The sequence below is a fragment of the Sus scrofa genome, chromosome 13, assembly GCF_000003025.6.
Source record: "Sus scrofa isolate TJ Tabasco breed Duroc chromosome 13, Sscrofa11.1, whole genome shotgun sequence".
NCBI classification, from domain to species: Eukaryota; Metazoa; Chordata; class Mammalia; order Artiodactyla; family Suidae; genus Sus; species Sus scrofa.
Genome location: NC_010455.5, coordinates 32,815,821 through 32,837,356, shown reverse-complemented (window position 1 = coordinate 32,837,356; position 21,536 = coordinate 32,815,821). Strand labels below are relative to the sequence as shown.

At 54.7% G+C, this 21,536-nt stretch overlaps 4 protein-coding genes across 10 annotated transcripts; 3 read left to right on the top strand and 1 right to left on the bottom strand.

Annotated features, from left to right (window-relative positions):
* On the bottom strand, nt 350-3,151 carry LOC100517372 (cytochrome b561 domain-containing protein 2). The gene is made up of 4 exons (XM_003132228.4): nt 2,963-3,151; nt 2,389-2,540; nt 1,893-1,930; nt 350-1,227 (listed from the first exon to the last, which is right to left on the bottom strand). Exons 2-4 carry the CDS (start codon nt 2,513-2,515, stop codon nt 724-726), a joined length of 669 nt encoding a protein of 222 aa, XP_003132276.1. The 5' UTR covers nt 2,516-2,540; nt 2,963-3,151; the 3' UTR covers nt 350-723.
* NPRL2 (NPR2-like, GATOR1 complex subunit) lies at nt 3,152-6,462 on the top strand. 3 transcript variants are annotated; one of them, XR_306793.3, is made up of 11 exons: nt 3,152-3,354; nt 3,872-3,963; nt 4,065-4,233; nt 4,387-4,495; nt 4,866-5,002; nt 5,094-5,191; nt 5,310-5,346; nt 5,463-5,556; nt 5,634-5,900; nt 6,016-6,158; nt 6,245-6,461. XR_306793.3 is itself a non-coding variant. In XM_003132226.4 (11 exons), the coding sequence occupies exons 1-11, from the start codon at nt 3,277-3,279 to the stop codon at nt 6,310-6,312; spliced, it is 1,143 nt and encodes a 380-aa protein (XP_003132274.1). In that variant the 5' UTR covers nt 3,152-3,276; the 3' UTR covers nt 6,313-6,462. The 3 variants fall into 3 exon arrangements, 2 of the variants coding, with proteins under 2 accessions (XP_003132274.1, XP_005669657.1); XM_003132226.4 differs by having other exon boundaries at nt 5,634-5,751; nt 6,245-6,462; XM_005669600.1 differs by having other exon boundaries at nt 3,179-3,456; nt 5,634-5,751; nt 6,245-6,462.
* ZMYND10 (zinc finger MYND-type containing 10) lies at nt 7,320-11,959 on the top strand. Its single transcript, XM_021068822.1, has 12 exons — nt 7,320-7,597; nt 7,870-7,978; nt 8,898-9,014; nt 9,141-9,194; nt 9,314-9,451; nt 9,563-9,651; nt 9,742-9,842; nt 10,538-10,710; nt 10,957-11,082; nt 11,165-11,286; nt 11,398-11,523; nt 11,612-11,959. Exons 1-12 carry the CDS (start codon nt 7,506-7,508, stop codon nt 11,685-11,687), a joined length of 1,323 nt encoding a protein of 440 aa, XP_020924481.1. The 5' UTR covers nt 7,320-7,505; the 3' UTR covers nt 11,688-11,959.
* On the top strand, nt 11,871-21,201 carry RASSF1 (Ras association domain family member 1). 5 transcript variants are annotated; one of them, XM_005669595.2, is made up of 7 exons: nt 12,053-12,547; nt 14,650-14,756; nt 17,013-17,185; nt 18,787-18,891; nt 19,089-19,386; nt 19,507-19,622; nt 20,243-21,201. In XM_005669595.2, the coding sequence occupies exons 4-7, from the start codon at nt 18,883-18,885 to the stop codon at nt 20,387-20,389; spliced, it is 570 nt and encodes a 189-aa protein (XP_005669652.1). In that variant the 5' UTR covers nt 12,053-12,547; nt 14,650-14,756; nt 17,013-17,185; nt 18,787-18,882; the 3' UTR covers nt 20,390-21,201. The 5 variants fall into 5 exon arrangements, with proteins under 5 accessions (XP_020924483.1, XP_005669650.1, XP_005669652.1 ...); XM_021068824.1 differs by lacking the exons at nt 12,053-12,547; nt 17,013-17,185 and adding an exon at nt 11,871-11,959; XM_005669593.2 differs by lacking the exon at nt 17,013-17,185 and having other exon boundaries at nt 11,993-12,547.

Below are 21,536 nucleotides of genomic sequence, written 5' to 3'. Positions count from 1 at the left end.
TGTTCTTATCTGTGGCTCATCTCTAAGACAGTGCTCAGTGCTTAACTCCTGTAGAGGCAGCCCACCCCGAGCTCCTATCCTGTGACTGACAACCACAGTCTGGATACCAGCCACAGTCTGGATACCAGCACAGTGGGCAGCTGGGAGACTGCAAGGACACAGTGCACCATTCACAGCTATAGCTCTAGGGACTACTGGTGGCATGGGGACACTTAGCAGCCAGATCCTGGGGGGCTGGTGTGCCAGGAGAGCTTAAGCCCCTCAGCAGCCAGGGATGGGTCCCCATCTTGCCCAGCTGCCCATTTTTTCATGCTTATGGCATTGGAAAGAACTCTTTCAAACTCTGGGCTTTTCCTTCCAGTCTTTCAGCCATTTTTTTTTTTTTTTTAATTTTACTTTTTTCTCTTCTGTAATTTCTGGACATTCCAGCACAAGTAGAGTTGCTGGTATGGGGGGAAGGGGAAGACAGTCTTGCAACCTCGACTTCATCCAGACACATGATCCATGAAACTCCTTTGGGAATAGAGAAAGAAGGAAAAGGGGAAGGGGTACTCCAGCATGAGGAGCAAGCAAAAATGTCACACACGCAGGACTCTGGCTACCCTTGATGGCCCTAGTGCCTGAGGTGTCCCATGACTGAGTCAGCGGAGAAGAGTCAGAAGGTCTCAGCCTCAGTTAGCACACTGAGGGGCAAATCCAGGCTTCCCCTAGGCTGGGAAGAGCTCATGGCTGGATCCTTTTGCGGTACAGGTAGGCGTTGCTCACCTGGTTCATGATGACTAAGCTGGTAATCACAGGGCATAGCACAGCCAGGTACCAGACCCCACCAGTGACTGTGGCGGTGAACCACAGTGAACACATGCCCAACAAGAGGCTGGCACTACCCAGGAGGTAGCCCACCAGCCCAGAAGTGGCATGGTACAGCTTGAGCTTGGCCAGGGGCCAACGGGGCAACAGTTTGGGGTAGAGCAGCCCCACCCCACCTGAGCACTGCAGCCCTGCCCACAGCACAGCTAGCAGTCCTGCCCGCCCATGCCATGTGGCCAGGTGGGCTTTGCCGAGTTGTTCCTTATGGAGAATGACAAGGCCCAGGCCCAGCAGTGCACACAACAGGGCCAGCAGCTGCAGTACCCAGTGACAGCGTGCTCGGCCCTTCCGCGACAGGGAGCGCAGCAGCGAACTCTCAGGAGAGAATACCAGCAGTGCCTCTGTCATCAGGAAAGAGAACTGGGGAGACAAAAATGGGACACTAAATGAGAGTGCTGCCCAGCAGAAAGGAAGAGAGCTTTAGATATAACCTAAGCTGCTAGATTCCCCTTCATTCTCTGGCCTGTCGTCTCTTTGGTGGGGCAACTCCTTCTGGAACAGAACATCTGCTCCAGTTAACCAGCAAGGGGTATCTCTCCACACTTCTTCCTAGGTGCTATTCTGAAATGTCATCTCTACTGTTACCCAGCAAACACAGGATTTGAGATGGGGCAGTTATAAATGATTCACAAGCTTTGTTTCCCTGACACAGGATTGGATACAATTTCATGGCCGAAGTTGGCCACATGGGTGCACTGTTTCAGGGAAAGTTAGATGCATCGCTATAAATGAAGGTGAAAAGGGACACAGGTATACCCAAATGCATATTCTAAGCTTCCTGCCTAGAAATAGATCAAGCCTCATTTTGTGCTTAGACAAACCCTTGACCCTGCATCTTGAATACTTTGGTTCAAATTTCGGATATCAACTATGGGCAGGAGTTGGAGCATGCAGTTCCGCCAAGCCCATATTCCCATCCCTCCAAACAGCTATTAAGTGTCCCTTACCATTTAGAGACCTCTAAGACCAACACCCACATCTATATTTCCTCCCACCCCTTACAGCTGGCCAGGCCCACTACTTACAGCCAGACACATAAGCACGGGGTGCCAGGAGAAGAGACCTGGAATGAGAAGAGTAAGCCTTAAAAGCAAGAAGAACCCAGCCACACCAATCTTCACAGATTGAGGAAAATGAGCAGCCCATCACCCAAGGAGGTGCTGCCAAAATGTAATCCCCTTTGTTGCTGCAACAAACTGACCCTATAACCATTCTCTCTTCCTGGTCCATCCATGGATCAGAGGCCATGCTTTGCCACTCCTCTGGCAGTCCTCCCTCCTTCCCCCTGCACTTTGTAAAACTGGAACACCAACACAAGGGAAGCCAGGTATTCTGTGGGGCCTAGCCAAGCTGGTAGAGTCCCCACTCTCATCCACTCCACCCTAACTATCCCTCCAGCATAGCATGTCCCTCAGCTAGCCAGACTTTTCCCAGGAGTCAGAACTAAGGCTTCCTATTGTCTCTAGTCACCAAGAAAAGTGGCACTTTCCTTTCCAAAAGTTGACTCTGAACTCTACTTACTGGAGCCAGGCCTGGCAAGTACAGCCACAAAGATGGTGAAGCCCAGGGCCACAAGGTGGGCAGCAGCCCCAGAGGCAGTGCGCAGAGTTCGGTATATGTGCGACTCAGTCTCCACAGAAAGGGCCATGGTCAACCAGGCCGGTGGCTGCAGCCTGAAAGCATAGTAACAGTGAGCAAGGGTCTCCAGGGTCTACTCTTCTCACTGGAGCAAGGGTTGGGAGGGCAGGAATGCCACTCTCTTCGAAGAGGTTAAGGTAGGAAGGAACAGTACTAAGGCTGGCAGCAGGAACAGTAGAGGACTGGTGGCCTGTCAGCGTGTACCCCCATCTAAATTGGTACTGATCATTAACTAGCCCACCTTCCAGGCAGACGTCCCAAGGCCATGTAATAGACTACAAATCCCAGCGTGCACTACGCCGTCGCCGGGCGGGAGCGCCTGCTGGAAAGTCGTGAAGCACTGCGGGAACTGTAGTTCCCGGCTGCGTGGAAATTACAGCCTGAATCCCTTTGCACACAGCTTCCCCACGTGCCGCTAGCATGCTGCACCGCCACGCCAGGGATTCGCCTGCCTCACCCGCAGCGCCGACCCGATGCGGTGGTTTCCTCCCGAAAAAAATGGGATACTCGGGGCTCTGCCGCTCGCACTGCCGCTCCGTCGCGGAGCCGCTTAACTTCCGGGTGCGACGCCTACCCACCCAGGACTTCCTGGGACAGTCCCCTCCGCAGCCACAGGGCTGAGTCGCGCTGCGCAGGCGCTATTGAGCCGATGGGTTCGTGGGCGTGTCAGTGCGCAGGCGTATTTGACCAGGCTGCCCGAGACTGAGCTGTTTCTGACAGGTGTTCCCCGGGATAGAGAAGCCAGCTACCGACCTGGACCCCACCAGCACCATGGGCAGTGGCTGCCGCATCGAATGCATATTCTTCAGCGAGTTCCACCCCACGCTGGGACCCAAGATCACCTATCAGGTGCCATCCGGGCTCGCGGGGCTTGCGGGATAGAGGAACCCTCGGGAGAGTTCAGCTGGCTGCCTGGAAGCGGTGGAACCCCGTACCCCACGCTGCATGCAGGCACGCCACTCCTCCACTCGCGGAGAATCGTGAACCAAGAGGATATTCAGACCCAGTCCCAGGCTCTCAGCGAGGCAAACATCACCTAGGCAGTGATTAGGGGAAATCGGCTCTGGGGGCCCAGGGGAGGCGCCAGGTCCTAGGAGCGGTGTGAATAGGTAGTCCACTAGTATCCCTGGATACATAGAAATTAAGGTGAGGAAGGAGTATGCCAGGTAGAGGGAATAGCATATGCAAAAGCCAGAAGGTAGGTGAGAACATAGTGTGTGTTTGGAAACACAAAAGAGTAATAGGCCTGGGTGGATGAGAGGGGGGGAGAAACCCTGGAGAAGAGGACTTAGGCCTTGGGGGTCACCCTGTGTACCCTGCCTGGTTACAAGATCCACAAGAACTTCTTGCCACTCTTTTCCCTCAGGTCCCGGAAGACTTCATCTCCCGGGAGCTGTTTGACACTGTCCAGGTGTACATCATCACCAAGCCAGAGCTGCAGAACAAGCTCATCACTGTGTGAGGCCCTAGCTGGAAGGGAGGGAAGGTTGCCAGGAGGTGTGGAAAGACTTGGGGGTGGGAGGAACCTGACTCTGTTCCCACCTGTTCCCCTGGTCCAGCACAGCCATGGAGAAGAAACTGATCGGCTGCCCTGTGTGCATTGAGCACAAGAAGTACAGCCGCAATGCCCTGCTCTTCAACCTAGGCTTTGTCTGTGATGCCCAGGCCAAGACCTGTGCCCTAGAGCCCATTGTCAAAAAGCTGGCTGGCTACCTGACCACACTGGAGGTTTGCAACATGATGGTCTTGGGTGGATGGGCAGGCAGAGTTAGGGAAGGTGTTGCATGTTTCCAAAGCCCTCTGGACCTGAAAGCTTGCCAAGGCGGGATGCCAGCCAAGGGTCCTGGGGTGTGCCCACCATGCTGTCCTTGCTCCATCCAGCTAGAGAGCAGCTTCGTGTCCACGGAGGAGAGCAAGCAGAAGTTGGTGCCCATCATGACTATCTTGCTGGAGGAGCTAAATGCTTCAGGCCGGTGCACTTTGCCCATCGGTATGGCCCAGCCTCTGCAAGAATAGCAAAGGTGTTGGGGAGGGATGGGAAAGTAGCAGAGGAAGGTGAGCCTAGCCAAGGACAAGACTCATGAACAAATTGGTGACCAAGATAGCTATAAGCTGGGCTGATGATGTCCAGAGTGCAGTGCGTGATGGGGCTGGGGAGGGGAGGCCAGTAGAGCTCCCTGGCTCTGCTCCGTGGGCATGTTTCTTCCCCTCTCAGGACCTCAGTGTCTTGCTCAATAAAAGGAGAAGATTGGCCCTACCCAGAGCCACCTGCCTGCCTCAAGGGTTGCTGGGAGGACTGGATGGTAATTGTGGACCTCTTCGAAGAGGTGGCACTGAGGATATGGGTGGGTCCCCTGCAGATGAATCCAACACCATCCACTTGAAGGTCATTGAACAACGGCCTGATCCTCCTGTGGCCCAGGAATATGATGTGCCTGTCTTTACCAAAGACAAGGAGGATTTCTTCAACTCGCAGTGGGACCTCACCACACAACAGGTGTGCTAGCCCTCCCTGGCTTTCAAAGTCTGTGGCTGGTCACAGTCCTGACTTCATCCCACCCCTAATGACCTTGCTGTGCCCTGCCCAGATCCTGCCCTACATTGATGGTTTCCGCCATGTCCAGAAGATTTCAGCTGAAGCAGATGTGGAGCTCAACCTGGTGCGCATCGCCATCCAGAACCTGCTGTGAGTAGGGCAACAGTGATACCCAGGATGGGGTCTCTAATCAGGAAGGGACCAGGGGCCTGAGTGAGAGGGCTGGGAAGGCATGGCCCTCAGAAGCTGAGTGCAACTGTCTCCCCAGGTACTATGGTGTTGTGACACTGGTGTCCATCCTCCAGGTAGGCAAGTCTGGGTCTGATTAAGTGGAGAATGGACCATGTGGCTGGGCCCACCTAGGGCTGTTCATACTTCCAAGCCCCTCGCTCAGGCCCCTGTGCTTCTTACTCCCCTCCAGTACTCCAATGTGTACTGCCCAACACCCAAGGTCCAGGACCTGGTAGATGACAAGACCCTGCAGGAGGCATGTCTATCCTACGTGACCAAGCAAGGTACTGGCACAAGCTCTGAGGGAGGCCATCTCAGGGAGGGCAGAGCCACCTGGAGAGCTAACCCCTGATGCCTACAGGGCACAAGAGGGCCAGTCTTCGGGATGTGTTCCAGCTGTACTGTAGTCTGAGCCCTGGCACCACTGTGAGAGATCTCATTGGCCGCCACCCCCAACAGCTGCAGCACGTTGATGAACGGTCAGAGGGGACCCCTGGGCCATGAGGGGTTTTCCTGAGGGCAGGTACACTCTCTGGGTCTCTCTGTAGCTCTGGGTCAGAGAGAAAAAAAGGAGATCCCCAGTGAACAGAATCATGTGGCACTGCTGCTCCAGGAGGACTTCCTTGAGGTGATGGGTTTGGAGGCTATCCTGGTCACTGAGACAAAACTGGAGGGGAGACTGGCCTGGCTAGAAGCAGAGCTGGCTAGAACATCACCCCTTCCTCCCTCAACCCTCACCCTAGGAAGCTGATCCAGTTCGGGCTTATGAAGAATCTCATCCGGAGACTGCAGAAGTATCCTGTGCGGGTGTCTCGGGAGGAGCGGAGCCACCCTGCCAGGCTTTATACGGGCTGCCACAGCTACGATGAGATCTGCTGTAAAACAGGTAGAGGCAGGCAGGACGGCTGAGGTAGGATTAGGGCAGGGTGGCCAAGCCAAGGCCGCTGACCTTTCCTCCACTACACCACCCAGGCATGAGCTACCAAGAGCTGGATGAACGGCTGGAAAACGACCCCAACATCATCATCTGCTGGAAGTGAGGCTGATGGGAGCTAAACTAGGCACACGGCTATGGCTGCTCTCTCCAGCTAAGCCCTGCCTGGTGCATGAGGAATAGAGCAGCAAACTAGGCCATACGGTCTCAAGGTTGACCCCCATTTCTGTAAATAAAGTAATGTATTTCAACTTACCATTATTGAGTACCGACTCTGAGGCAGCCACCAGAGAGAAGTGGCAACTATCAGTGAAGGAGATGACCATCGCCCTGGCGCCCTGGAACGCCATCTGGTGGTCAGGATCGATAATGGGCATGTGAAAGTGCCTACTAATTATAAACTGAGGAAGAGGAGATGAAAAGTTGAGTGGGGACGGGTGCTGGGGCTGCTCTGGATTAGAGGGGCAAGGAAGGCCTGGCTGAACTGACTTAAACTGAACCCCGAAGGAGGAAAAGTATTTCAGGCAGAAGTAACACTGCAAAAGCCCTGAAGCAAAAGCCACTTTGGGATGTATGAGGAAGTTAAGGGAGGCCCATGGGGCTGGAACATAAAAAGCAAAAGGGGCAAGAAACGAAGGCCCAAGGTAGCAGAGGGGGCAAGAGCCTGATTCTGCAGAGCTGTTGGTAAACTGCCTTTGACATAATATTTTGACGGCCAGGGGCAGCCAGACTCACCATGTACGTCTTTAAAAGACTAGCTACTCAGGAAAGGTCAAGAGTGGAAGTGGTTCAGTAAAAAAGCCATAGTAGTTACCTCATGAGAGGTGATGGCAGCCTGGACTAGGATGGAGAGAAGTGAGCCCTGCGCAGTATTTCGCGGGTAGTGGAGCTGGACACGAGAGATTACTGCAATGAGGCCACAGACCAGCGGCAGGGAGAGCTGATGAGGTCCGGCCGACCTGATGTCCATCCAAGGAGGGAGCCTAGGCCACAAGACTGGGAATTAGGGACCCGTGAGCCGCAGCCGGCTGTAAGGCAAAGTGGAGGGTTGCCACCCTACCCCGAAACACTGCAGGCGGGGGCGGGGCCTAGGCCGCATTGCGCATGCGCCGTGCTAACGGTTTCCATGGCTGCAAAGACGCACACTTCCCAACCGCTCCGCAACTGCAGGATCCCAGACTTGGGCCCCGCCGGAGACCGTGGTCCCCCAGAGTGTCAGCACCCCTACCTCAGAGCCGGCTGTTGCCCGCTGTCAGCTGGACCCCGCCTTCCTGCCCTCTGTAACCTTGGGCCGCCGACATGGGCGACCTGGAGCTACTGTTGCCCGGGGAGGCTGACGTACTAGTGCGGGGACTGCGCAGCTTCCAGATCCGCGAGATGGGCTCCGGAGGGTGAGGCAGCTGGATCCTGGGGCAGGCGGAGTCATGGGGTCAGAGTCTTTGAGTGGGAGAGGGTAGCCCTGACCTTGGGGGGAGGGGTTGCCCAGCGTGGAAGGGCCCCCAGGTGGGGAGGTAAAGCTCTTAGAGACTGAGGGGGCGGGGGCGTATATGGTCCTGCGCTACATCGGACGCCTCAGGATCGGGGTTAGGCTTCAACAGAACCCAGCCCCCACCCCCACTGCACACACGTGCATCCACATGCACACACACCCTCTGTGGGGCAGATGGAACCAGCAGCATGAGAATCTGGAGAAACTGAACATGCAGGCCATCCTTGATGCCACCGCTAGCCAGGGCGAACCCATCCAGGAGCTCCTTGTCACCCATGGGAAGGTATGCTGGAATCACAGACAGGGTTCCTGCCTTCTCACCACCACCCACCCCACCACTCTACACCTCAGGGGTAACTTGGGTGCCTGTGCTTCCCTCTGGCTGGCACACCTGTCCTCCCTAAAGGAGAAGGAATAGTGTATTATTACAATTTGATTTTACAGCCCTATGGGACAGGACCCTAGCATGCCAGGCAGGGTAGAGGGCGTGGGTTGATTAGGGAGATAGTCCTGGATCCTAGAACACCCTAGGCTGTAGGGAGAGGTCCCAAGTTCTAAAGCCTTTCCTGAATAGACTGACAGACTGGAGGAGGTCCCCACTGAAGTGAGGGTGAGACTTTGGCATGGAAGGAGGCAACCTTCCCAAAACGAGAGAGGGAGTTAGAAACCAGAGATTGGCTCAGCTGGAACATGTGCCAGGTGATGGTACAGTAAATGACCTGAGATAGCACCTGACAGCAAGGTTCCTCTGCAAGGAAAACTTCTACTGGGGGCAGGGGGAGGCTAGGAATAGGGCACTGTGAGGGGGATGCTGAGTAAGAGTGAGGCCAAGGCACAGAAAAGCAGTGAGGCCAGAGGACAAGGACAAGAGGGAAGGCATGAGCAGGAGGGCATGAGCTGAGAGGTACACCTGAATAGAGAAGGAGGGGATAAGGGCTTAGATGCAGGGGGAGCTTGGCATCCTGGGGACAAGGCAAGGGCCAGTCATAAGACACCAGATGCCCTCACAGAGATACTGGGGGCAGCTAGAAATGGAGCGCTAAGGTGCAGAAGAGAGGTCGGGAAGGAATTTGTGGGGTGTGTGAGAGTCTACGGGCCCAGGGGAGTTTGACAAGAGCTGGGCTGGGCTGAGCCAGGAACAGGAAAGTTGCCAGGCCAAGGCAGGCCCGTCTCATCCCTGTATTAACCCCCTCACCCCAAAGATCCCCACGCTGGTGGAGGAGCTGATTGCAGTGGAGATGTGGAAGCAGAAGGTGTTCCCTGTGCTGTGCAAGCTGGAGGACTTCAAGCCCCAGAATACTTTTCCCATATACATGGTGGTGAGCTGGGCCATTGGTTCATACCCCTGTTCAGCCCCTCAGAGGGACCCAGACTAGAGAAGGAAGCTGGTAGCCCCTATCCCTCTTCCAGCAGCCCAGGGTCCTGTTCTCCTCTTTAACTGACAGATACACCACGAAGCCTCCATCATCAACCTCCTGGAGACAGTGTTCTTCCACAAGGTGAGGCACCCGCCCTGCCCACTGGCTACTGCCCCAGGCCAGAGCCTGGCAGCAAGGGGGGTTGTATCTGTGTGGGAAGGGCATCAGAGACAGAATGTTCCCCTCCTCCTGACCCCCAGGAGGTGTGTGAATCAGCAGAGGACACTGTCTTGGACCTTGTGGACTACTGCCACCGCAAACTAACTTTGTTGGTGGCCCATTGTGGCCATGATGGCCCCTCAGAGGAAGAGGAGTCCCAGTACAGCACCCCCATGCAGGTGGGCTGAGGTTCCCTAGGATTGGCAAGGGCTAGACCCAGGCTCCCCCAGGTCTAAGCAGGCAAGAAGATGGCCCACCTTGAACGCCGTGTGTCCCACCCCCCAACTCAGGAACTACAAAAGCAGGCAGAGCTGATGGAATTTGAGATTGCACTGAAGGCCCTCTCGGTGCTGCGCTACATTACAGACTGTGTGGACAGGTGGGCAGCCCTACCAGGTCTGGGGCCTGAAATGGAGGGCTGGGAGCCTGGGCTTGTAGTTTCTCCTTACCTTTCTATCTCTGTCCCTAGCCTTTCCCTGAGCACCTTGAGCCGCATGCTCAGCACCCACAACCTACCCTGTCTCCTGGTGGAATTGCTGGAGCATAGTCCCTGGAGCCGGCAGGAAGGAGGTAAGGTCCTCTTCCATCTGCCTAAGCCCCAGCCCACTGCTTCCAGGACATCCTCCAGGATTGACAGGGGGGCAGCTTGCACACAAGCAGACAAACTCTGCCCCCTTGCCCACAGAGAATACCAGAATGCCTCACCTAAAGTGGGCCTAGGGAGTTCCCTAGTGGCCTAGCAGTTAAAAATCTGGCATTTTCAGAGTTTCCGTTGTGGCTCAGAGGGTAAAGAACCGAACATAGTATCCATGAGGATGCAGGTGCAATCCCTGGCCTCACTTAGTGGGTTAAGGATCCAGTATTGTCATGGCTGTAGTGTAGGCCAGCAGCTACAGCTCTGATTCAACCCCTAGCCTGGGAGCTTCCATAGGCCACAGGTATGGCCATAAAAAGGAAAAAAAGTATTAAAAAATATATATATATGGCATTTTCACTACTGTGGCTCTGGTCACTGCTGTAGCGCAAGTTTGATCCCTGGTCTGGGAACTTCTGCATGCCATAGGTACATCCCCCCCAAAAAAAAACAAATTGGACCTAGGCCTGTTCTCTGCAGCAGGCAAAGAACTCACCCTGCTCTAAAGCAAGCAGCACCCCAGCCTGGGCAAGTCCTGTGCCCAGGCAGTGGTCAGTCTCCCAGCCCACGCAGCTGGCTCACTCAAAGAGCATGCGATGTTTGTACCCAGTATGCTGGTTCCTCTCCCCAGGCAAGCTGCAGCAATTTGAGAGTGGCCGTTGGCAGACAGTGCCCCCATCAGAGCAGCAAAAACTGAGCAAGTTGGATGGGCAGGTGTGGATTGCCCTGTACAACCTGCTGCTAAGCCCCGAGGCCCGAGCCCACTATTGCCTCACCAGCTTTGCTAAAGGACAGCTACTCAAGGTAGGAACTCCTCCCATATCAGCCCCACAGCCCCCTAGCCCTGCCCCACCCCACCCCTGTTTATTTTTACCCACCTGCCTCAACCCTAGGCCTCTCTCCAGAACTTGGGCCTCAGGTGACACACACAGAAGCTAATGGGATGTGGGTCCCACGGGCATCCTTAGTCCAACCCAGCCCAGGGTCTCTCTGTTCCTTGACCTTCTGGTCAGCACTGCTTCACACTGGCCTCCCTGGAAACCCTTGCAGCTTCAGGCATTCCTCACAGACACGCTGCTGGACCAGATGCCCAACCTGGCAGACCTGCAGGGTTTCCTAGCCCACCTGGCCCTGGCCGAAGCCCAGCCCCCTAAGAAAGACCTGGTGTTGGAACAGGTAGGCACTAGAAAGTTAGTTGCTCGGGACCACTGCCCACTTTGCCAGCTCCTCCCTGCTACTCTCCATTTCTCTTCCCCAGATCCCAGAAATCTGGGAGCGGCTAGAGCAAGAGAACAAAGGCAAGTGGCAGGCTATTGCCAAGCACCAGCTGCAGCATATATTCAGCACCTCAGAGCAGGACCTGAGGCTGCAAGCACAAAGGTGAGGCCTGCTGGAAGGGGTGGAAGAGATGCAGAAGGCATGGATGTGGGCAGGGCTGCTCCTGTCCCCCCACCCACAGGTCCAGTCAAGTCCTTCTGACCCTTTTCCCAGGTGGGCTGAGACCTACAGACTGGACGTGCTGGAGGCAGTGGCTCCAGAGCGACCCCGCTGTGCTTACTGCAGTGCAGAGGCCTCCAAGCGCTGCTCACGATGCCAGAATGAGTGGTACTGCTGCAGGTGAGGGTATCCTAGGATCTTGGATCCCTAAATCCCACTTCCATACCCCTCACAAACACTGAATCTTTACTGGCCCACTTGCCTGCAGGGAGTGCCAAGTCAAGCACTGGGAAAAACATGGAAAGTCTTGTGTTGTGGCAGCCCAAGGTGACAGAGCCAAGTGAAGGATGCAGCTGCTGAGGGCCAACCACCATGCCATACAATCCACTAGAGTGTACCCCTGAACCTCTGGATCTCGGCCTGGCCTCTGCAAGTGCCCCAGCCTCCCAGATGAGGAAGACAGCAGGAGGGAAGTGCTGCTGACCCATCTTCCCCAGCAAAGCCATCCCCACTTCCTGCCCCACCCGGCTTAGGGTGCAGCCTCAGCAAGCTGGGGAGAGAGGCCCTGGGCGGGGTTGTGGGGGTGAGAACCGGATGTGGGGACCCTCTTCCTTCAGTAAGTAAAGTAAAGCTGGTTTCCATAAAGACGCCTGTTTTCCGCGTGGTCGTCGTGGTTGTTAGGGGGAGGGGAGTAGCTCGAGGGATGAAGGGAGGTAGGAGGGCGGGGACTCCGCGACAGCAGCACCCGTGCAGCGCCCTCCGGGCTCCACTTCTCCTGCGGGAGGGCAGACGCAGCCTGGGTGCTGGGTATCCCTGGCGCCGCGCTCTTTTGCTCTCCCGCCGCTCTGCCTGAACCCCGGAGGCGGCGCCGCATCGGGGGCCCGCCCCGCGGCCCCGCCCGTCGGGAGCTCGCTCGGCGCCCAGAGCCAGCAGGAGTCCCGGCCGGACCGGGACATGTCCGCTGAGCCCGAGCTCATTGAGCTGCGGGAACTGGCACCCGCTCGGTGCGCCGCCCCGGTCCGCACCCGGCTGGAGCGTGCCAACGCGCTGCGCATTGCTCCGGGCACAGCGCGCAACAACGCAAGGCAGCTGGTCCCGGGCCGAGGCCACCGCTTCCAGCCTGCGGGGCCCGCCACGCACACGTGGTGCGACCTCTGTGGTGACTTCATCTGGGGCGTCGTGCGCAAGGGCCTGCAGTGCGCACGTGAGTAGCGCCCGGGGCATTGGCGAGAGTGAAACGGGTGGCCAAGCTGAAGGCCAAGTTGCTACGGAGGGGGTCAGTGGGGACCACAGACCAGGTAGTTTACTTTTGCCAAATAGCCTAAGACAGTGCAGGCAGATGGGTTATAACCTTGATATCTTACAAGCGTGCCACCTGCATATGGGACATAGGCAGCAGTGGTTGCCTGTGAATAACAAGGTGCTGCTTTCAAGTTTAAAAAGTGCCTTGATCCTTCTTGAAAAAGGCTTTGTACCCACCAGTCTTTGAGTTCATATTCCCACACCTGCCCCTTACAAAGATTCACTCACCAAGTCCCCCTCCAGAATTCCTGGGGTGAAGAGAATTTACCCGACAATGGGAGAAGGCCTTGAAAAAGTTAGACCCTTGGGTAGGCCCCCTGCAAGCAAGAGTTTTTGTTGAAGTTCTCCTTGTGGCTCAGCGGTATCTCATCTGACTAGTATCCATGAGGACATGGGTTCGATCCCTGGTCTTGCTCAGTGGGTTAAGGATCCGGCATTGCCATGAGCTGTGGTATACGTCGAAGATGTGGCCTAGATCCTGCATTGCTGTGGCTGTAGTGTAGGCCGGCAGCTGCAGCTCAAATTAGACCCCTAGCCCAGGAACTTCCCTATGCCGTGGGTGCGGCCCTTAAAAAAAAAAATAGGAGCGTCCACACACCAGCTGATGCTTCTGCCCTCCAGGAACCACCAGCAATAAGAGGTTGCTCTCCCCCCTGGCTATACACTTAGTATGCTTTTACAGTCCTCCAAACCTCTATGCTTGAATCCTACCTGAGACCTGTTGAATCGATCACGAGAGTGTTATCAGCGATTTTTAAAGACAGATCATTCTAATGTGCAGCCTGGGTTGTGAATCAGTGCTCTGGCCCATTTAGGAACTTAGGGAAGCTGTCCCAGGCCTGTGTGTCCAAGGATAGCCTCATCAGGTACAGGAGTTTGTCCTGAATTCAGCTGGGAGGAGCACAGGAGTTGTTACAGAATGCAAAGCATGAACAAGGGCTGGGACATTAGCACTGTTCCCAAGTAGAAATAAAGTGAATATGAAATTGAAAAACAGGAAAATTTGGATGTGTGTCAGAGGCAGAAACAAGGGAGGAATTAAGGATGAGTTAGGGTGATTTTTTTGCCTCAAACAACTGGGAAATTTTTGCTGAGATGAGAAGCTCTGGCAAGGGTAAGAGTGAGGAAAAGTGAGTTTTAAAGGGTAGGAAAGTGAGTTAAATTTTGGTCACGTTGGGTTGAGATATCTATAAAACATCCAAACGAAGAAACTGACACATGGGATTTGATGGGGTTGGAGTCAGTGAGGGAAGCCTTGGATCTCGGGTAGGTCAGTGTACACAGAGCAGGGAAATGACCAGGACTGAGCCTTTGACACTCCACTAAATCTGGAAGTTGAAACAGCAGGAGCTGTAGAGAGGTGGGAGGAAAACCAGGGTAGCACCCCCTCCCCGGGGTGGGGATCAAGGAGAGCAAGCATCAGACAATGCTGAGGAGGCGAAGATGGAGAAGGGCCCACTGGATTTGGTAATGCACAGGTCGCTAACAACCCTGAACAGTGCCGTGTCTGGAGGAAGAGGCAAGCCTAACTGGGATGGGTAAAGGGTGAAGGCGAGGAATTAAGTGTTTGTAGACCAATGTTGGTAAGCTTTTGGTGCCAGGGGAGTACAAATGACACCGAGAGGGTAGAGAGCATTGGGTTAAAAATTTTTTTATTTTTTTCCCCTTCAAATAAATGGGCGGAGGGAGGGGCACTGATAATAAGGAAGGGGAAAGTTCTGTCCTAAGCGCTAGGAATCCAACTGCTAAGCAGGCCTAACCTAACGCGTGAGGCCTTCAGGCGCCCCCGCCAGTTTTCAGGCGCCCCCGCCCCCACCCCCATCCCCCGGGGACCAACACTGAAAATCTGTGTAGCAGTGGGGCGGTAACGGGGCCGGAGATGAGGCAGGTCATGCAGAGCACAGAGAGCAAAGGCCTTCACACCGAGGCTTCCCTTCTGTCCCTGGGACGCTTCTCCAAGCTGCTGCTGGGGTTTTTCCGCCTCACGACCAGACCTCTCTGCAGATTGCAAGTTCACCTGCCACTACCGTTGCCGCGCGCTTGTCTGCCTAGACTGCTGCGGGCCCCGGGACCTGGGCTGGGAACCGGCGCTGGAACGGGATACGAACGTGGTGAGCACGGGGCAGGGGAGTTTATGGGCAAGGCAGGGAGGAACAGACAAGCGGGGCACATTGCAGGCGTTCCTTAAAGCCGTCCGGCGCTACGCGCAAGGAACGTTGTAACTTCTCCGTAGCAGAGAAGCTAACTCTGTGCGAGGACTCGAAGGGGTACACCGGGTGTTGACTAGGCGCTGTCCACCAGGAGCCGCCCAGGCTCCGCGCAAGCGCAATTTCCACACCTTTCCACATCTGCATCCGGTCTTGTGGCCACGCTGGTGCACATGCGCACACTCTCGGACTAGTTCCTGGTGGGAAGTGAGGCCTGTGAGGCAGAGTTGAGCTGCGCTGCACTGGCGAAGATATCGCTCCTGGAGGCGTGGCCTCTGTGGTCCCGCCCTTCGACATTCCTCCTCCAATGACATGAGAGCTAGATCCTGGCTGTCTACGTTTCAGTGTTAACGGTTGCGGTGCGGATACAGGTTCCGGCGCACGCGCACACATACATGGGCGCGCGTGCGCACACGCGCCTGGGGCGGTGGTTGGAGGCTACCGGGACACGGGGGCTGGCTGTCGGGCGCGGCGATGGGTGAGGCGGACGCGGGGACGCCTTCTTTCGAGATGACCTGGAGCAGCACGACAAGCAGTGGCTACTGCAGCCAGGAGGACTCGGACTCAGAGCTCGAGCAGTACTTCACCGCGCGTACCTCGCTGGCTCGGAGGCCGCGCCGGGACCAGGTGGGGGCCAGGGGTTGTAGGAGGCGGGCTGCGGGCGGGCGCTGGGACCTCGCCCTTCCCCGGTAAGTTGAGGTGTCGGCACTTTGTGGGCAGCTCCGCCCTCCCGTCAACGTGGATCCGGGATTCGACCCTGGCCAGCCCTCTGAACCGTGTGTTGGGCTTTCAGCGTGTTGGTACCAGAGGTGGCAGCTAAGTAGTTTGGGGTAGACGGGGGACGGGCGTTACCCACCCATTACTGAGGCTCACTGCGCAGTCTGGACTAACACCTTGATTTCCGCGGGCTGGCGCTCCTCCCATTTCCCACCCTCGCTCTGGGGATCGCCCGGAATTGAGAAGTGTATTTGGGAGACCAGCAGAGGGTCTGGGCCCCTCCATTTGCCCTCCTGAATTGAGCCAATTTAGTCCCCACCTCTTGGCCTGTTACCAGCTGCTGGAATGTGAAAGATTCTGATGCTCCTTCCTCTGAAGTGTATCAGGAGTGCTCGCTTGGGCAGCACATCTACTGAAATTAGAGCAGACCTAGAGAAAGGGGATTTGGGGATGGATGGGAAGGAAGTTTTATTTTGGACTGTAAGCATCCAAGAGCACTTTATCCACAAGAAGTAAGGAAAGTTAGATTGAGAGTGGCCAAGAGAAATAGGAGTTACTAATCCAGGACTAAGGTGTGGTGCCGGAACAGCTGTGCCTCTCACAATCTCCCAGTTGTCCCCCTTATCGGAGACCTCTATGCTCTGTGACGTCAGTGTGACCACTGGGTTCAAATAACAGTTCTGGAGCTGATACATCTCAGAGAAGCACCCTGGCCAAGGCATCAGGAAAGAGTGATGGGTACCACGAAGTGAAGTTACTAAACTAATACCTGGCAGCAATGGGGGCAGAATTCCTTATGTGAGCCAAGAAGAGGGAGTTGTAGATAATTCGTTAGATGAAAATTTTGTACCTCAAATACTCAGCCCAGAGTTAGGGTGCAAGGTTTGAGTGTGGATCCCTGGGACTGTGTCACTCTGGCCTGAGACATTTTCCTTTGTGGAAAGGTGAGAAAATCACATCACACCAGGCAATTGAAAAGGAGGCTGGGGAATCCCAAGTTGTATGTAAAATAAGACCATCAGGAGTTCCGGTCATGGCTCAGTGGTTAACGAATCCGACTAGGAACCACAAGGTTTCGGATTTGATCCTTGGCCTTGCTCAGTGGGCTGGGGATCTGGGGTTGCCGTGTGCTGTGGTGTGGGTCGAAGACGTGGCTCAGATCTGCCATTGCTGTGGCTCTGGCGTAGGCCGGCAGCTGCAGCTCCAATTGGACCCCTAGCCTGGGAACCTCCATATGCCATGAGTGCGGCCCTAGGAAAAAAAAAAAAAAAAAGACTAAAAAAATAAAATAAAACCATCAGTTACTCTGGGCAGTGGCAGAGAGTGGTGGGTGGCTACAGTGCAGAAGGGAAGTTGCATGATCCTGTTGTGTATCCCTCTGGGATAGCTGCTGAAATCCTCCACTGAAATGCCTCCAGTCCAAGTCCTTTGTTTTATGAGTAGAGATGCGGAGGGAGATCCACCTGAGAAGAGAAAGGGCTGGAACTGAGGTCACTGCATCCAGCTCAGGGTTCCTGGATAACCCAGGAAGGGAAGAGGAAGGATCCAGGCTAGAGCTCAGAGCCATCACAAGGAAGGGGGATAAGATAGTGTTATCCCTTTGATCACCCTGCTCTGTAAGTAGAATTCTCTTCTTTGTTGCCCTAGCACTAGAGTCTGCTCAACTTTCTCCTGGCACTGGCACTCCTTCCCATCACATCTCTCCTTGGGTCTTAACAAACAACACCACCCTTTATTCCCAGCCTCTAGCCTTCCTCTTACCCCCAGATGCCTTATTTTCAGGGCCCACACCATTGGGTCTTACTATTTTTCAGGGTTTCCCACTGTCTCCACCAAGGTTTCTACTAGAGTTTCACTTCTCAGTGCTTTTTTCCATGTAGGAGACTTTTGGAAACATGGGGCAGCCAATAGGCTTCAGTTCTCACCTCTCTCCCAGCCTCAATCCTCTGTGTTGCATACTTGCTAGCTGCCAAACAGCAGCAGGTTCTAAATGAGCATACTGTTGAAAGCTGTGGATTATACCCTCCTTTCCCATCTGTCCTTCCTTTATATCCCCATGAAATAGTTTAAGCTTAGGGGGCTCCCAGGCATTAGTCAGGGAGAAGCCTGGCTGTACTGGGCTCAGAGCTGAGCACAAGATTAAGGTTATTCTTCAGGAGACCTTCTGGTGGGAACTCCCCTAGAACAGAGCATTACTCAGTGATGATCTCAGCTGTGTCCGTGACACTTTCATTCCTACTGGAGCCTGTCTGACGTCAACAGGAAGTAAGGCTGATGCAATGGGACCAAGGGAGTTTGGCGGAAGCCCTGGTACATACTCCACCCTTCTGACAAGAATCCAGTCCCTGGAGGAACAGGGGAAGGGCTGAGTGGTGGAGCTAAAATCTTTGGACTAAACGTCGAGGCAGCAGGGAAGAGGTGCAGAAGCCTACCTATTTGGCACTTGTGGGACAGGCTCTACCAGAAGGCTGCCCACACACCTCCAGCAGATTGGAGCCTGGCCTAAAGCCACCTTTTGTGTGGCTTGTGTCAAGATCAAATGGCATGTCACAGTGGTTTCCTCACTATGTCAGATATACAGGGCTGGCCCCAAGTCCCCCACCAGGGGGTGTTAATTGTTAACATTGTAGAGGTTGCTGTTCCCCTTCTGCCCACTGGCGGCCGAGCTCCTGGTATGCACCAGTCCCTACACCTCTCACTGTATAGAGGGTCTTGGTCAGGGCAGAGTAGCAAAGTGGATTGCCTTCTCCAGGACACGCCCTGACCCCACCCAACTAGGGTGCTGAGATAAGCTGTCCATCCTCAGAATCCCCATCCTTTTCCTAGCCCCTAGCCTCATTCATGCCTTCAGTTACCTTGGTTTCCAGGTATTCTTAGGGCCTTACCCAGTGCTAAGGTGGCTCCAGGCAGGAAGTAATAGGTTATTCTCATCAAGGCTCAAACTTTTCTTTGCTTTTTGGCCACTCCCACATCCTGTGAAAGTTCCGCGGCCAGGGATTGAATCCACAACACAGCTGTGACCCAAGCTACTACAGTAACAATGCCAGGTCTTTAACCCACTGAGCCACCAGGGAACTCCAGACCTCAAGCTTTGTTGTCACTTTCTATAGGCCACTTTTCATAGTGGTCCATCCAGGGCTCACTTCCTTTGCCTGTGACACATTACAGAGGAATGGGTTCCTTAAGAATCCTGTGTCCACACCTTCCCATCTTTCAGGATGAGCCCGTGGAGTGGGAGACACCTGACCTTTCTCAGGCTGAGATTGAGCAGAAGATCAAGGAGTACAACAGCCAGATCAACAGCAACCTGTTCATGAGCCTTGTGAGTTGACATCCTGTTTTGGAGAGGGGCAGGAACCCAGCTGTGTGCCTGATGCCCAAGGATCACAGCTGAGGTTTTCTTGGGTAGGCCCAAGCAGTGATTTATTCATACCCAGCCTAGCCCCAAGTGGGCTGGTAGCATCCAAATCTGTTCCATCTCACTTGGCACCTAGTCATGGTTTGCTTTTTCTTCTTCAGAACAAAGACGGCTCCTATACAGGCTTCATCAAGGTTCAGCTGAAGCTGGTGCGTCCTGTATCCGTTCCCTCCAGCAAGAAGCCACCCTCCTTGCAGGATGCCCGGCGGGGCCCAGGGCGGGGCACAGCTGTGAAACGCCGTACCTCCTTCTACCTGCCTAAGGATGCTGTCAAGCACCTGCATGTGTTGTCACGCACCCGGGCACGTGAAGTCATCGAGGCCCTGCTGCGCAAGTTCTTGGTGGTAGATGATCCCCGCAAGTTTGCGCTCTTTGAGCGGGCTGAGCGCCATGGCCAAGGTGGGCTTCCCACTCCACCCCACCCCATCATGTCTGAAAGTAAATGTGCTTGTGCATGCAGCAGCTGAGGGGACTGGGCCTGACTAATCAAACACTCCCGTCCCCCTGCCTGGTCCTCAGTGTACCTCCGGAAGCTATCAGATGATGAGCAGCCCCTTCGGCTCCGGCTCCTCGCAGGGCCCAGTGAGAAGGCCCTAAGCTTTGTCCTGAAAGAAAATGACTCTGGGGAGGTGAACGTGAGTATACAGCCATCCTTAGTTTCTTGGTTGTCACTGGGCAGGACTGGTGAGTTGCAGCTACAGTAGCCCTGCAAGACCTCTCCCAAGAGTATTTGAAACTTGTAGCTAAAGTGACACTCATGCCAAGGTCTAGGGCCTAACTCAAGAAGCCAGGAAGAAATGTCTTTGTGCTCTGCTCTTTCCCATTGTGGAAAGCCCTCCGGTGATGCAGGAGTCCCATTCTACAGTGTGGTGGTCAGATCAAAGTCACACAGATGGGCACAGGATGACATGGAGGCACCCCCTTCAGGCATTAGAACTTTTTACCTGGAATCTTTCTAGCTCCAAGGTAGTACACAGGCAGAGTGAGATTTAACTCAGAGAGAGTGGGTATGATTATCCACAGGTAACTGGGGAACATTTGGCTTGGCTGCCTGTCCACGAGGTGACCGCCCTACTTTGTGGGGCCCATCTTGTATGTGGATTGTCGTTGGAAATCCTAGCAGAGGCCATCAGGCAAGAAGCCGACTTTAGAAAGCCCCATCCCAGCTGTGTGATCATGATGCTCTGGTCTTTTCTGGGGAGGGCTTGCTGGCTTGTTGGTGTGTGCTGCAGCCTGTGTCTCCCCCCCTCTACAGTGGGATGCTTTCAGCATGCCTGAACTACACAACTTCCTACGCATCCTGCAGCGGGAAGAAGAGGAACACCTCCGCCAGATCCTGAAGAAGTACTCCTATTGCCGCCAGAAGATCCAGGAAGCCCTGCATGCCTGCCCCCTGGGGTGACCTCTTGTACCCCTGGGGTGACCTCTTGTACCCCTGGGTGGAAGGAGGAGAGTAGGCAGCGCCAAGGGCGTGCCGTGTGAGTGTGCGAAGGCCCATGTGGCCTGAGGAATGAATGTGCATGGAGGCCCTCTCTTGCTGGGGGAATGAGCCCAGAGAACAGCGAAGGAGCTGGTCCCCTGTGTCCACAAGTGGGTGTAACAGAGCATGGCTCTGCACCCTTCTGCCCTTCATGTACTGGGTCATGGTGGGCCAGGGTTGCCCTGGGAAGCTGCTCCAGGGTTGCCAATGGGGCTGGAGCAGACAGAAGTCTACTTAATTTGTATCTTAGATACAAGAATCTTTGAGATCCTACAAACAAATAATAGGGTCATGTTTGCAGGGATGAGGGCCCTCATCTATGGTGAAAGATTGTGTTTTAAGTCTTGGATAGGGTCTCAGGACAGCCCTGTCACAACCAAGGATGGATATTCTAGGCATCAAGGAAGTCTAGGATTCTCTCTGTAGCACCCTCTGACTCCTCAGACACTCTGGGGTCAGGTAGTGCTAGCTCATGGTGCAGCAATGGTGCCTCAGTGCCTCCTCCAAGGAGGATGTCCCTGGGTCAGGGTTTGTGTGTGGGCACTGGCCCACCTCTGTGCCTTGTTTGCCAGTCAAAGCCAGGGTCTTTCCCTTGAGTATTTTTGATGATGTGTGCGAATGTATGTAATATTTTGTGACCTCAGCTCACTGCCTCCTGTTGGGAAAGGGGTCGGGGTGAAGGGCATCAGGGCCTGGGGCTTGAGAGAATTGGCTGAATAAAGATTTAAGCATTCTGCTTTTGGATTCTTTTACGGGCCCTCATCTGCAGTTGCCCCTCATGCCAGTGGCTGCCAAGATTGACAGACAGCCTCATAAAGCACCTTTTCCACGGGGACCATGAGACCAATTTGTGAAGGTTGTGCGATATGGATATGTACTTGGTCATTAGTCAACACCTGGGAGCTCAGGGCATGGTAGAGGCAAGAACATCAGCTGTGGCCGGAGCTTAGGGAAACCACACACTTCGCCAAATATTCAGACACTGGTGTGGAGCAGACACTGCTTATGGGACCGAAGGTACAGATGTTAACCTTCATGAAGCATGGTTTTTGGTGGGTTTAGAAAGAAC

Coding starts and splice junctions, on each gene's coding strand:
- ZMYND10 (XM_021068822.1), top strand. CDS start 7,506: ATGGGCGACCTGGAGCTACTGTTGCCCGGGGAGGCTGACGTACTAGTG. Junction 9,652..9,741: donor ATTACAGACTGTGTGGACAG/GTGGGCAGCCCT, acceptor CTCTGTCCCTAG/CCTTTCCCTGAGCACCTTGA. Junction 9,843..10,537: donor CTGGAGCCGGCAGGAAGGAG/GTAAGGTCCTCT, acceptor TCCTCTCCCCAG/GCAAGCTGCAGCAATTTGAG.
- NPRL2 (XM_003132226.4), top strand. CDS start 3,277: ATGGGCAGTGGCTGCCGCATCGAATGCATATTCTTCAGCGAGTTCCAC. Junction 3,964..4,064: donor CAGAACAAGCTCATCACTGT/GTGAGGCCCTAG, acceptor CCCCTGGTCCAG/CACAGCCATGGAGAAGAAAC. Junction 5,347..5,462: donor CACTGGTGTCCATCCTCCAG/GTAGGCAAGTCT, acceptor ACTCCCCTCCAG/TACTCCAATGTGTACTGCCC.
- LOC100517372 (XM_003132228.4), bottom strand. CDS start 2,515: ATGGCCCTTTCTGTGGAGACTGAGTCGCACATATACCGAACTCTGCGC. Junction 1,931..2,388: donor ACTTGCCAGGCCTGGCTCCA/GTAAGTAGAGTT, acceptor TTCTCATTCCAG/GTCTCTTCTCCTGGCACCCC. Junction 1,228..1,892: donor CCGTGCTTATGTGTCTGGCT/GTAAGTAGTGGG, acceptor TTGTCTCCCCAG/TTCTCTTTCCTGATGACAGA.
- RASSF1 (XM_005669593.2), top strand. CDS start 12,298: ATGTCCGCTGAGCCCGAGCTCATTGAGCTGCGGGAACTGGCACCCGCT. Junction 14,757..18,786: donor TGGAACGGGATACGAACGTG/GTGAGCACGGGG, acceptor CCCATCTTTCAG/GATGAGCCCGTGGAGTGGGA. Junction 18,892..19,088: donor GCAACCTGTTCATGAGCCTT/GTGAGTTGACAT, acceptor TTTCTTCTTCAG/AACAAAGACGGCTCCTATAC.